Genomic DNA, 12,421 nt, shown 5'->3' with positions numbered 1-12,421 from the left:
GGTAGATGATCATACCAGCCCCAACATTTCCTTAATAATAAAGCCGAATCCAGAGCAAGGCCCAAACCCTCTTCAGTTCTATAAAGGCTGAGATAGGTAAGGATGCTACAGAAGAAAAGTTTGAAGCTAGCAGGGGCCAGTTCATGAGGTTTAAGGAAAGAAGCCATCTCTGCAATGTAGAAGTGTGAGGTGAAGCAAGTGCTGATGGAGAAGCTGCAGCAAGTTATCCAGAAGATCTAGCTAAGACAATTAATGGTGGCTCCACTAAATGACAGCTTTTCAATGTAGATGAAAAGCCTTATATTGGAGGAAGAAACCACCTAGGACTTTCATTGCTAGAGAGAAGTCAGTGCCTGGCTTCAAAGCTTCTAAGGACAGGCTGGCTCTCTTGTTAGGGTCTAATGCAGCTGGTGACTTTTAAGTTGAAGCCAATCTTCATTTACCATTCCAAAAATCTTTGTGCCCCTTAATTATCCTAATTCTACTCTTTCTGTGCTCTCTAAGTGGAACAACAAAGCCTGGATGATGCACATTTGTTGACAACATGGTGTACTGAATATTTTAAGCCCACTGTTGAGACCTACTACTCAGAAAAAGATTCCCTTCAAAATCTACTGCTCATTGACAATGTACCTGGTCACCCAAGAGCTCTGATGGAGATGTACAATGAGATTAATGTTGTTTTCATGCCTGATAACACAGCATCCATTCTGCAGCTCATGGACCGAGAAGTAATTTCTCTTTTCTAGTCTTATTATTTAAGAAATACGTTTTGTAAGGCAATAGCTGCCATAGGGAGTGATTCCTCTGATGGACCTGGGCAAAGTGAATTGAAAACCTTCTGGAAAGGATTCACCATTGTAGGTGCCATTGGGCTCATTTGTCAAATATCAACATTAACAGGAGTTTGGAAGAAATTGATTCCAGACCTCATGGATGACTGTGAGGGGTTCAAGACTTGAGTGGAGAAGTAACTGCAGATGTGGAAATAGCAAAAGAACAAGAATTGGAAGTGGAGCATGAAAATGGGACGGAACTACGGCAATCTCATGATAAAACTTTGATGGATGAAGAGTTGCTTCTTACAAATGAGCAGAGAAAATGGTTTCTTGAGATGGAATCTACTCCTGGTGAAGAAGCTGTGAAGATTGTTGAAATGACAGCAAAGGATTTAGAATATCACATAAACTTAGTTGAGAAAGCGGCAGGGTTTGAGGGGATTGGCTCCAATTTTGAAAGATGTTCTACTGTGGGTAAAATGTTGTCAGACAGCACTGTATGCTACAAAGAAATCCTTCATGGAAGGAAGGAAGGGTCAATCAATGTGGCAGCTGTCATAGTTGTCCTGTTTTAAGAAACTGCCATAGCCACCCCAGCCTTCAGCAGCCATCAACACTGAGGCAAGAACTTCCGACAGGAAAAAGATAATGACTCGTTGAAGGCTCAAATGATGGTTAGCATGTTTGAGCAGTAAAGTGTTTTTTAAGATAAATACATTGGTTTTTTAGATATATGCTATTGCACACTTAATAGATGACAGTGTAATGTAAACAATTTTTCTCTGTACTGGGAAACCAAAAAATTCGTGTGAATCACTTTATTGTGATAATCGCTTTGTTGTAGTGGTCGGGAACCGAGTCCGCAGTGTCTCAGATGGGTCTCCAGAAGCAGTAGGAAAACTATTCAAGTAGTCAACACCTGTGGGAGGGACAGGGAAGAGAGAGAGCTGGACACAGGGAGAAGGCGAACTATGAGGCAGGCCCCACAAAGCTTTGGCCTCTGGGGGAGCTCCAGGGCGTACACGGCCCATCAGCAGTGGTCCCACAGTGGACTGAGATGGCTGGTCCCTTTATGTCCGTTATCACTGAGTGTGGGCTGTTGGAGAAGAGCGTTGTACCTGTGAGTGAGGTGGCTTTGCAGCAGAGGGCGTCCCCTCAGGAGCTGGTGGCTGTCTGCTGATGGCACTGCCAGCAGCGGGGGGCAATCAGACCTCCCTTGGGGGGGGATCTCGACAGCACATCCCCGGGTCCTTTCAGATCCACCTCTTTGTACAGATCTGGGGGACAGCCCCTCCAGGTTCTGGAGGCCTCTCTTCCTGGGGGAGATGTGGAGAAAGAGGATTAAACAGTGATAACTTAAAATTGGTGGGTAAAAGTATGATGAGAAAAGATATTTGCCTCCTCTCCTTCTGTTGGAAAAATAGTAATTTTCAAGTGGAGAAGCGGGCGGGCGGCACCTTCCTGTGTAACTGAAGTTCGCCAGAAATAGACCTAATGGCCGCAGCTTGCCCTGCTGTCCTGCACCGCCAGTGACAGCACTGCCCTACTGGAGTCCTGCCAAAGGCACGTGCTTCAGTCTACTCCTAGGGCGTCAGGCATGCCCACATGTGGCACGTTCTGCAGAGACCGAGCAGCCCCCTTCTAAAGACTGCGGGACCCTCACACACTGGAGGGGCCTAAGGGGACCTGCCAGCTCGGTGCAGGGTGGCTTGCTGGGATCCTGGGTCAGAGAAAGGACAGCAGTGGGAAGCCTGGCAACACTTGTACAGGGTTTGGAGTTCCGTTGATGGTATTGTATCATGGTAGGAGTGTTAGGGTGTTGATCACTGTAAAGTGTTGCAGAAGATGGTAATGTTAGGGATTGCTGGGTGACGGGTTAGCAGGAACTTTTTGTACTGCTTTTGTAATCTTCCAGTAAATCTAAATGTATTCCCAAAACAGAAAATTTAAAATAGTTTAAAGAAATGTAAAAGAGGAGGTATAGGACAAATGCAGCCACCCACCCCTGCTGCTCTCAGCTGTCCTCCTCTCATACTCTCTCGTCCTGCTTTAGACCACCCTCCTCCCACCTCTGCTGGCCTCAGTGGGCCACTGGTCCCCCAGGGGCCTGCGGCCTGTCGTCGTGCCCCACTCAGGCCGGAATTGGGCAGGGGAGGAGTGAGAGCTCCTGGCGGGTGGGTCCTGGGCTCCACACATCCCCTCCTTTCTGTGTCTGCTGGCAGACTGCGGCCCCTCTGGGAGCAGCAGAACCCAGAGATTTGAAGATGGAAAGCACAACGTCCCTGAGTAGGTTATTCCAAGGTATCAAAGTGTGGCTACTCTCTTGCTTGTACACTTCTGTCACAGGCCCATGCATCCTTCCTGTTGGGGACGTGGTACCTTAGCCAGGTCTTTGCACTGTGTGTGCTGTGAACGAGAGCACTGCCTGTCCTCGGAGAGCGAGTGCCCTTGCAGACAGGTGCTCCGCGCACATGTTGGGCTGGCAGCTTCTGAAGGTGACTTGGCCAGAGGACCCACCCCGCTGCTGCTGTGCGGTGAGAAGGATCTTCTGGTCTGGGGCCATGTAGTGGCGGCCAGCGGACCGGACGCCCCACAGCCTCCGTGAGCATGCCCGAGGGCCTGCAGGCAGGGAAGCAAGCCCAGACCCAGAGGAAGTGCTGTGAAAACGGGCCCGACCTGCTGGTCTCGTCAGGAAGGAGGCCGAGCAGCTGGCTTGGCATGGGTGTCCCCTGCTGGCAGGCCGCAGGGCCAGCCATGACAGTGGCTGCGTCTGCCTTGATAGGTAAGGCAGAGCCTGTGCTGCTGAGCTCCATCTCACACCAGAGCTCCTCCGTTCATGTGTCCGTCATGCCAGCACCTGGGTGGCCAGCAGTCCACGCTGGCCGGTGTCACCGCTCTTGTGTGGCTGTTTGGTTCCTCTTCAAGGTGGATGCTCTCTGACAGACACTGACGTGACACAGCAATCTGTACACTTGCCTGGTCACCCATCCACATGCCTCCACCCCAGACCTCTGTGTCCATTTTCCAGGCCCCTGACCAGCCAGCCAAGCCATTCACCACTGCTCAGGTCCCTCTGGATTCTAACCCTGATCACCTCTTCCTACACCAGGTAGATGACGAGACACATCTGTCATTTCAGAGCATTTCCACCACCCACTATCGTTTTGAGCCAGTGCACCCGTAAACCAAGCTTGCTCACGGGGAGTCCCCCATTCGGCCATAGGTGTTAGCTGAGGCGGGGCGCAGGTTCAGCAGAGGCGGGTGACTTTCTGTCTAAGCCACTTGCTTGTGCATCTCACCTGTGCCCTCTGCTGTTTGTGCCTGATCCCAGCTGTGTGTCTGACCTTCCCTGGCCTTACACATTGGGGGCCTGATAGAACTCAGCTCAGGATGGGCACTTCCGAGATGTGGTCAGTTGCTGTCCCTGGCCTGGTGTTCTGTCTCTACCAGAATTGTTTTCTAAAAAGGCATGCACTTCTCTGCTGGCTGGCATAGTCTCGCTCTGGAACCCCAGGGGCCGGCATGAGATCATCTTTCTGGCATGTGCCATAAGCTCCTCATGGAATCTTGTCCCACCCTCTCCACTCTTGGCCACGGAAGTTCTGGCATTTCAGCTTCACTTAGCCTGAGCCATCACTTTCTCCATGCTTCTAGAAGCCATCGCAGTAGCAAGATCACATCATTTCCTTGGGCACTTGCCAAAGGGGTTAAATCTTGTAGTTCAGGAGAGCTCCCAAATCAATGAATTCCCCTGTCCATCTCTGTGGTCTCCCCTCTGGTCAAGAACCCTTAGAATTTGGTCCTGTGTCTTCTCCCAGCTCCACCAGCACATTCTGCCTCTGCCATGCCGTTCTCCTCGGCTGGAGGCGAGGTACAGGCCTGCCAGCCAAGAGGGACATGGGGCAGGGTTTAAGGGAAGTGATGCTGTCTCGTAAAGATTTCTGCATTGTCTTCAAGCAAGGGGGCAACCTTGTCCTTAATAGGGATGGGTGGGCCATTTTCATGCAGGCTCAGGGGTCAGCAGAGTCGGGGATTCAGAATTAGGGGCATCCACCTAGAAGTCCCCACACCAGGTTTATCCCTGCTTCCCTTCCCCACACAGCCAGCCAGACCTTTTGCATGTGGGTGATTAACCTTGTCTGGAGCTTGGCCACTCTGGCTAATAAGTTGGTTCTGGGAGTGGCTCTTTACTTTGTCTACCATCTTGCCCCTCTGCTTGTGTCAATGGCAACTAGCAGTTACCCATCACCTGTGAGAGTTTCAGCCCTTGGACCGCCACCTATGTGGGGCACTTGGGTGCTCCAGCTAGTCCAGGAAGGTCTTCATTGCCAGCCAGCTAGGGAGTAGTCCTGCTCCAAAATCCCTTTCATCGCAGCTTCCACTCCTACCTGTCACAAGTTAGTTCCTGTAGAAGCAGAGCCCAGGTGGGTTACGGCAAGCAAGACGTGGCTTAGGTGTCAGCCTGTGGCAGGGCAGATGGGGCAGGGCAGAGGTGAGGTGTGGCACAGCTCTGACAACGCCCTCGCCGAACCCGGGGCTGCTCTGGGCCGAGTGTGGTCATCCCAGTTGTTCAGGTGCCCTCTTCGCACTCAGCCATTGGGCGCAGCGCCCCAAGAAGGGCTACCCAGGCATGAGGCTGCCCAGGGAGCTCTCGCCAGTTGTCTGCTGACAACATTCCCGACAGCTGAGCAGCAAGTATTTCCTGGGCCGGCGGGTCTGGGTGAAATATCTGGGTCCGCCCCAAGTAATCTCCGCCTTTTGCAGGTGAAGTGCAGACATGTCTGGTTGTCTGGTGGTTTTCACTACACTGCACCCACCTAATAGTTAGTACCTGCATCTGGTGGTAAAGAGTCATTATCGAGAAAACAAGTTCATTTTGAGTTATTCCTGTAAAATAGTTGTTTCCTAACAGTTACTACCTATTCTGCTAGTTAAAGAATCAGTATCATCAGTAAAATTTTAAGCTCATTTTGAGTCATTACTTTAGAGGAGATTGAAATAATGGGGTTTCTGCCCTCTCACTGTATATGATGTTTATGCAAATATACAGAAAGGGCAGATTTGGGGGAAATACTAAACAAATTGGACGTTTAAACACATTTTGGGCAAAGGCAGTTTGGTAGGGGAGCCCTTGGGCAGATGCTGAGGGGCAGGGGTCTTAGAACTCACTACTCAGAAAGGTCCGTAAGTAGTTTAAAGACATCACCAAATGAGCGCCCACCCTTCTGTCACTCGTCTTCCCCTCCCAACAAGTCTTGACAAATCAGTTCTTTTTGCTTCTCCTTGATCCCTGGTGCGCCTTGGGCAGCAGTTCTTTGCCCTGTGCTCCAGTCCTCAAGGGCACATGGCAGTGTCTGAGACTTGGTGTCACCACTGAGGAGGTGCTGGTGGGTGAGGCCAGGTGTGCTGCCGGCGCCCGACCGTGCACAGCAGTGTCGTAGGCCCAGGTTAGGACGCCCTGCTCTACAGCAAAAGCCCAGAGCCTCAACGTCTGCACTTTGGGGGCAGTATTTGGTTAAAACCTCTGTACAAAATGTGAATAACGTTGAGGTAAGTTGTATTGTGACAACTTTTGTTGCCTGTGACTACCCAAATAATGCAGTTCCTTTCGTGAGTTTTTGGTGTATGTGAGCTTTCAGTAGCCCAAGGCAAGACTAGAACAGTTTTGCTTTTCCCCACTTGGTAAGTGCAGAACTCTGCAGGAGGATAAGCCAAAGGAATCCTATTAATCAGGATGGAAAGAACACGCAGGCAACACAAGCTGTGAGAGCTGTCCTTCTCTTACAGTGTCTGCTGCCGGGAGTGCGAGCTTGCAGCTAAGCTATTTCCGTTAGGAGTGTAGGCTTCCACAGTTTAGTCCTCCTTGTGCCCAGTAAACCTTCATGGAGTGCCCACTCTGTGCCAGACTCTGCAAAGTCACAGTCCTGTCTCAGGCACCAGCCCTGTGAAACCTGGACCCTCACGAAAGTGTCAGTCAGATGCTGTGACTGACAGCTTGAAGGAACCTCACCTGAGGGAGTGTAAACACAAAAACTGTCAAACACATTCTGTCGTTTGTAAACCTGGCAGCTCTTGGTCCTGAGGTCCTTACCTGAATCTGAAGGGCGGGGCTGCCCTCTGGGGACTTTAAAGACTGGTCCAATGCCACTGCCATGCTGCCTCCGTGGGATTTGAAGCTCCCTGATCCACCCAAGCCCGTCAAGTTTCCTCACGTCACCTCTTAATGTGATCTTTCTGGTTGAACAATAGGTGTCTACCTCATGTGCCTTCGGCATTTATCATTTAAACAGTTGAACAATTTTGACCACATTGGATATTTTTGTGGGCTGTCTACGTTTATTCCCTTGGTCAGTCAGCCATCTTGGAAGAAAATGGCAGCCGATAAATTTCCCAGTGACCGTATGTGCATATCTGTTATTTGGGTATTAGTTAGAAACCTATTTGCATTTCTATACAATGAAAATTTAAAGCTACTGGAAATTATATGTTTGAGAACATGCCCATTCAACTTGAGTGTATTTAATCCTACTAATCTTACCAAGGGAATTTTTCTTACTGGTTTTACTTGATAGCTATGTTTTAAACCAGCCTGTGCTTACATGAGAGCATTAACGACCTTGAATCAGTCCCACCATTCATACTTCTGGGTGAACTCAGAAGTGCCCCGCCCATCCAACCACCTGGGATACAGAAAACTAAACAGGGAAACAGCCTCCAGTGACAGCCAGGATGAACTTAGCCCAGATCTGAAGGGAGGAAGAGGATGGGCGCTAAGGACAGCCCTCTGACTAGAAGAGAAGAGTGTTCTGATTGGCGGTCGGCCCTACAGGCTGGCACCAGACCTGCGAAAAAATCAAGAAAAGGGGAGGGAAGAGAACAGTGGTAGGTAGGGCTGTAACTTGTCATCCAGATGGCAAAAAAAAAAATTCAGAGAAGTGATGGGAGAACAGAGGGCCCCGTGGAGGCGATGGAGAAGCAGTACGTGAAGGGTGCTCACTGTTCTCAGCTTGCACTCGGGGTCCGGTGGGGTCGTTTGTGTCCACCATCTGAGCTAAGACCCTGTACTTCACGTTTGTCTTGAGAACTTACTTCACACTTAACCTAAGTGATTTACTTGTGGTGGTGTCTTCATTGTATAGAAATGCAAACGAGGAAGTGAAAAATTCTGTTACTAGATAGCACTTCCCACTGTCTTTTGATCAGGGACTCCTGTTCTCTTTTCTCGTTGGATCTGCCTTTAGAACTATCTTAAGAGCTAACAGTAAGGTTAAGTCAGATTTTTAAATCCATTTTTCATTTGAGACCTTTTCACTGAGAAGACACTGCTCGGGGATTTTGTAGAACACCTCCAAACTCTTAACACTCATAGCTTGTCCAAAACTTAGCTCAGATAACAGGCTCCATTTTGGGACTAACGTGAGTCGTGCAATCCTTGTGAAGACATTGTTCTGCAGCCTGTGTTGAAAGGGTGGTGAATCGGCCAGACATTTGCCTTGCCAACTCGTGTGTGTTCTCCAAGCTGTGAATTTCACATGAAGTCAGCCTTCTAGATGCACTTACAGAAAAGGTCACGGGTTCTGTCAGCTGCGAGAGGGGCTTAACACTTTAAGGCCTTTGCATAGCAGTGATTTTTGCGTCTTTTTAGAAAAGGAAGTCACCTAATAAAAGAGTATTTTACCTGAACCCAGAAGCTTCTGCGTGACCATCAGAATCTTCAGGAAGAATAATCATGCAAGATAAACTACAGATAGGAAATTGTCGCATTAAAATAATGTAAAGTTTCTTTGTCAGCTATATACTGGTATTCTCCCCTTTCAGCTTATTTCAGCGTCTGTGAGCCTATCATTTGAGTACCTTAAAAGTGCTGTAGAATCCAGGGCAAAGGTAAAAGCGCTTTTATGTTTTACAGACACACAAATGCTAACTTACTCCACTGAGTCGTCTGAAGTCGCTACTGTCAGACCCACCATAGTGGGCCCTTTGACGCGTTCAGGTCCTGGGTAGTTTCTTGTTTTAACGTTCAAGCAATAAGCTGGTCTCCAAGTTACGCTGCAGCAGCACATTCAGTGCCCTTAGAACAGGTCTTTAGACCTGTCCTGAGAACAGGTCACCATTGGTCTGTCTGCTGCTACATCGGGTAGTAGTTCTGTGACTGGTTCAGACCCCTAAAATTGCAAATTTCCTAGCTTATGCCTCAGTTTCCCAGGAAACTGCTTGTGTATTAAATGAGTTCACATATTGGGAGGAGTAGGCAGGCGGAGAGGGACATGCCAGTAACTTCAAATTAAGAACAAATAGATCTTCTCTAACTTAGATTTCTTGGTTAAGTCCATTTGGTTCTCCATTACACCGTAAAGTAAGTTTTTTATGTTCTTTTATTTGTTTAATGGCTGGCTGGTCTGTTACTTGCCATCTGCGTGGTTGATTGCGTCTTGCGGGTTTCTCAGTGCACGGCCTCAGAAAGGTGTACTTGGAGTGGAACTCTGGAGCATGTGCAGCGAGTCCCCCTATTCAAATGCCCATGTTCAGTTTGAATTTTTAAGGGGTGAATTTTGGGTTTGGGTCTAATGTGCCTGCCTGCCCCGCACATTTCATATCAGTTTCAACTCTTCTGTTCAGGCAAATGAAATGTTGCTTAGTGGCCGAAAGCTGACGGCACAGGAGGCATGCGGCAAGGGCCTGGTCTCACAGGTGTTCTGGCCCGGGACCTTCACCCAGGAAGTCATGGTTCGCATTAAGGAGCTTGCCTCGTGTAATCCAGTGGTACGTCGAATTCGTTTTCTTACATGTGTGACTTCTTCTTTGCCATGACCTTTTCTGCTCCTTGCACAGTCACTTTCATGGGAAACACTGATGGAAGCCATAATGGATGCCACTGCTCCAGATGGGCTTACCTTGCTCTCCCTCTACAAATACCCAAGAATTAAAGGAATGTATTTCAATCTCAGATTTAGTAATTTTTAAATGACCTGTAAAAGTTTACTGTTTCCATAGCCCTTTCATATAATCACATTTATTTCCCCCCACAGTGAATCTAAGTTTTTGTTTCGTAAATGTGCTGGATAATATTTAATCTTCTAACAAAATTGCATTTAGCAAATTATAAGATGAAATGTTATGTGATATTAACTGACCTAACTCCCATGTAAGCTGTCCCAGACGTATGAACAGCTCTCATTATTAAAATTAAATTTTGGTTAGAAAATTCCCTCAGCAGGCATTCTCAGGAGTTTTCATTGAGCATCAGAAGATTTGATGTCCAGTTCAGGCTCCATCCGAGCAGCAGCATGGGCCAAGGCTGGTCTTGACGTTGGGAGAATGCCAGTGTGCAAATAGCACAGCTCTCTTTTGAAATAGCTTTACCTCCACTTCGAAGTTGAGAATTGATCCACTACCTAATGTGAAATACTTCATACATATATTAGGCCTGATGTATATTGTGAAAAAATGTCTGGTAGCCTTTTTAGCAGTTTGCTTATTGCCTCCATAAACTTCGGGGCGCAGTGGAGCCGGCGCCTGCCGGCCCACCCTGCTACCTCACTAACTAACCAACCGCATATTGTTTGGTCCAGGTCCTTGAGGAGTCCAAAGCCCTTGTGCGCTGTAACATGAAGGTAGAGTTGGAGCAGGCCAATGAGAGGGAATGTGAAGTGCTGAAGAAAATCTGGGGCTCTGCCCAGGGGATGGACTCCATGCTGAAATACCTGCAGAGGAAGATCGATGAGTTTTGATGGGCGGGCTGTCTGCCGATGACACTGGAATTGGAGCAGGATGCCTGTGGCTCCGAGCTGCCCTAATCCACCCTCACAGCCTAAAACAAGTTCACTCTTAGCTCACGCTTGGAAGCTAGACTTGAAACATCCAAGCTATTTATTATCGAGGAGTTTTTAAGTACTGTAACTTTAAAATAAATACAAAACTCCTTTGTCCAAACAAAATTATTTTATACTTAATATACACACAAACATGAAAGTATAATGGTGAGCTCTAGACTGCTCTTTAAAGGTCTAATTTTTGTTATGTTTGGTTTGTACTGTATAAAAAAGAAAAGTGTGTTTTACTGGTTTGGGGTGGCAGAAAAGTCTGGAATAATGTTTATTTTCCTTATTTTTTCCTTTTAGAACAGACTCTAAAGAGGTACTAGCTGGCCTCACCTCCCCTGTCCCTAACAGATATAGAAAGATCTGAGATGTGCCTTTGTCTCCAAGAAGGTACAAATACCTCAGAGGTGGAAAATTCTAAATCAAAAGTAAGACTTATCTTTTAAGATAAGTATTTCTGATGAAAAATCCACTGATGAACATGTCCCCAAACTAAAGTCCGTTTAGGATTCATGCTGAAAAATCAACTGATTCTTCATTCTTTTTTAAAACGTCCGGTTCTTACCCAGTTAACATGAAGAAACCACTGTCTCTCTAGAAGAAAGCTTGTTTTGCAGTATTAGTGAATCACTGAATAGCTTAAGTATGAGTATCTAAGTTATAAGTTAGTTTTAGTGGGTTTTAATAGTTTTTCTGACCTTTTTGAAAACATAACTACAATGCTTCTTGTTGCTGGGTGAGAATTACTACTTTATATACAGTTTTGGTTTTCTATTTGCAGATGTGATTGATGTATTACACCAAAAAAAGTATTTTTATGTTTATAAAGTGTAATTTTTAGGTTCACTTAGAATATATTTTATTTAATAAGTTAAAATTCTTTTGGCACACTATTAAATGCAGAAACTCCTTTTTAAAAAAAAGAACTACCTTATATTCGACATTTAATGTTTTTGGTCTCTGCTTTCCTGTCCACACAATATATACTGAGTACATATGGTGTCCGAGAGTGCCCTGTGTAAATAGACATTCGCATTCCTTTCAGGAGTGGGGACTGATTCTTGATTACAGGTGCCTGTTATTAGGCCTCTGAGCTTGCAATCATATTGAATGTATGAAGAATGAAATAAAATCAAAACCTTATTTTTGTACAGTTTTGAAGTTTATACTTAGAACCGACCACCTCCTGGCTGTGTGGAGAGCTGTACAGTGTGTAAATCTGCCTTTACCTTGGATTGGTTGGTGCAGTATTTTTGCATCTGTGGGACCTACTTTTTTCGTTGAGTAGTTTGAACTATATATAAACTGTACAATCTGTAAAGTTTTTATAGAATAAATATTCAGCTGTGAAAACTGGTTAAATAAAACTAATATTTCTTAACACATTTGAAATGTTTCTCTGATAATTCACTTCTGAAGTTTCTCAGTGAATGTGTAATCTTTGTGAAATGTTCATACAGGCATTCAGCATCTGTACAGTCTGAAGCATAATAAACCACTGTAGTGACACTTCGGATGGAACTAGAACATGAAGTAACCTCCCCAGTCACGTCTACCTCACCCTTCCCCACGTTACTGTTTCCTGAATTTTGTATCACTCATCCCATTGCTTCTCTTTCAAAGAAGCATGTTTCTAATACAGATTAGCTAGTTCTGCCTATTTTGAACTTTATATCGTATCACATACAAGCTTCTGTGATTTACATCTTTGATTCAATATTAAGAGAGTTTAAGAAATTTTTTATCTGTATGTAGAGTTCTAACTTACGCCTTCTGTGCTCAGACCTGCAGCATCAAATATTTTCATTTCTGTTTTATAGA

At 46.3% G+C, this 12,421-nt stretch overlaps 1 protein-coding gene across 5 annotated transcripts in view; it reads left to right on the top strand.

The window, feature by feature from the left end:
- The window catches only part of CDYL (chromodomain Y like), a 182,881-nt gene extending 170,880 nt beyond the window's left edge, over window positions 1-12,001 (top strand). For 4 of the 5 annotated variants that reach the window (XM_033115266.1, XM_033115267.1, XM_033115265.1 and 1 more), the window contains exons 6-7: window positions 9,399-9,542; window positions 10,352-12,001. In XM_033115266.1, the coding sequence (XP_032971157.1) occupies window positions 9,399-9,542; window positions 10,352-10,510 (303 nt within the window). In that variant the 3' untranslated portion in view covers window positions 10,511-12,001. The remainder of the gene's footprint in view (window positions 1-9,398; window positions 9,543-10,351) is intronic. The other variant, XM_033115264.1, reaches the window with a different exon arrangement.
- The last annotated feature ends 420 nt before the right edge of the window (window positions 12,002-12,421 follow it).

The sequence above is a fragment of the Rhinolophus ferrumequinum genome, chromosome 9 (genome assembly GCF_004115265.2).
Source record: "Rhinolophus ferrumequinum isolate MPI-CBG mRhiFer1 chromosome 9, mRhiFer1_v1.p, whole genome shotgun sequence".
In the NCBI taxonomy this organism is placed as follows: domain Eukaryota; kingdom Metazoa; phylum Chordata; class Mammalia; order Chiroptera; family Rhinolophidae; genus Rhinolophus; species Rhinolophus ferrumequinum.
The sequence above is the reverse complement of the archived record's forward strand: the minus strand, read 5'-3'. Positions and strand labels throughout refer to the sequence as shown.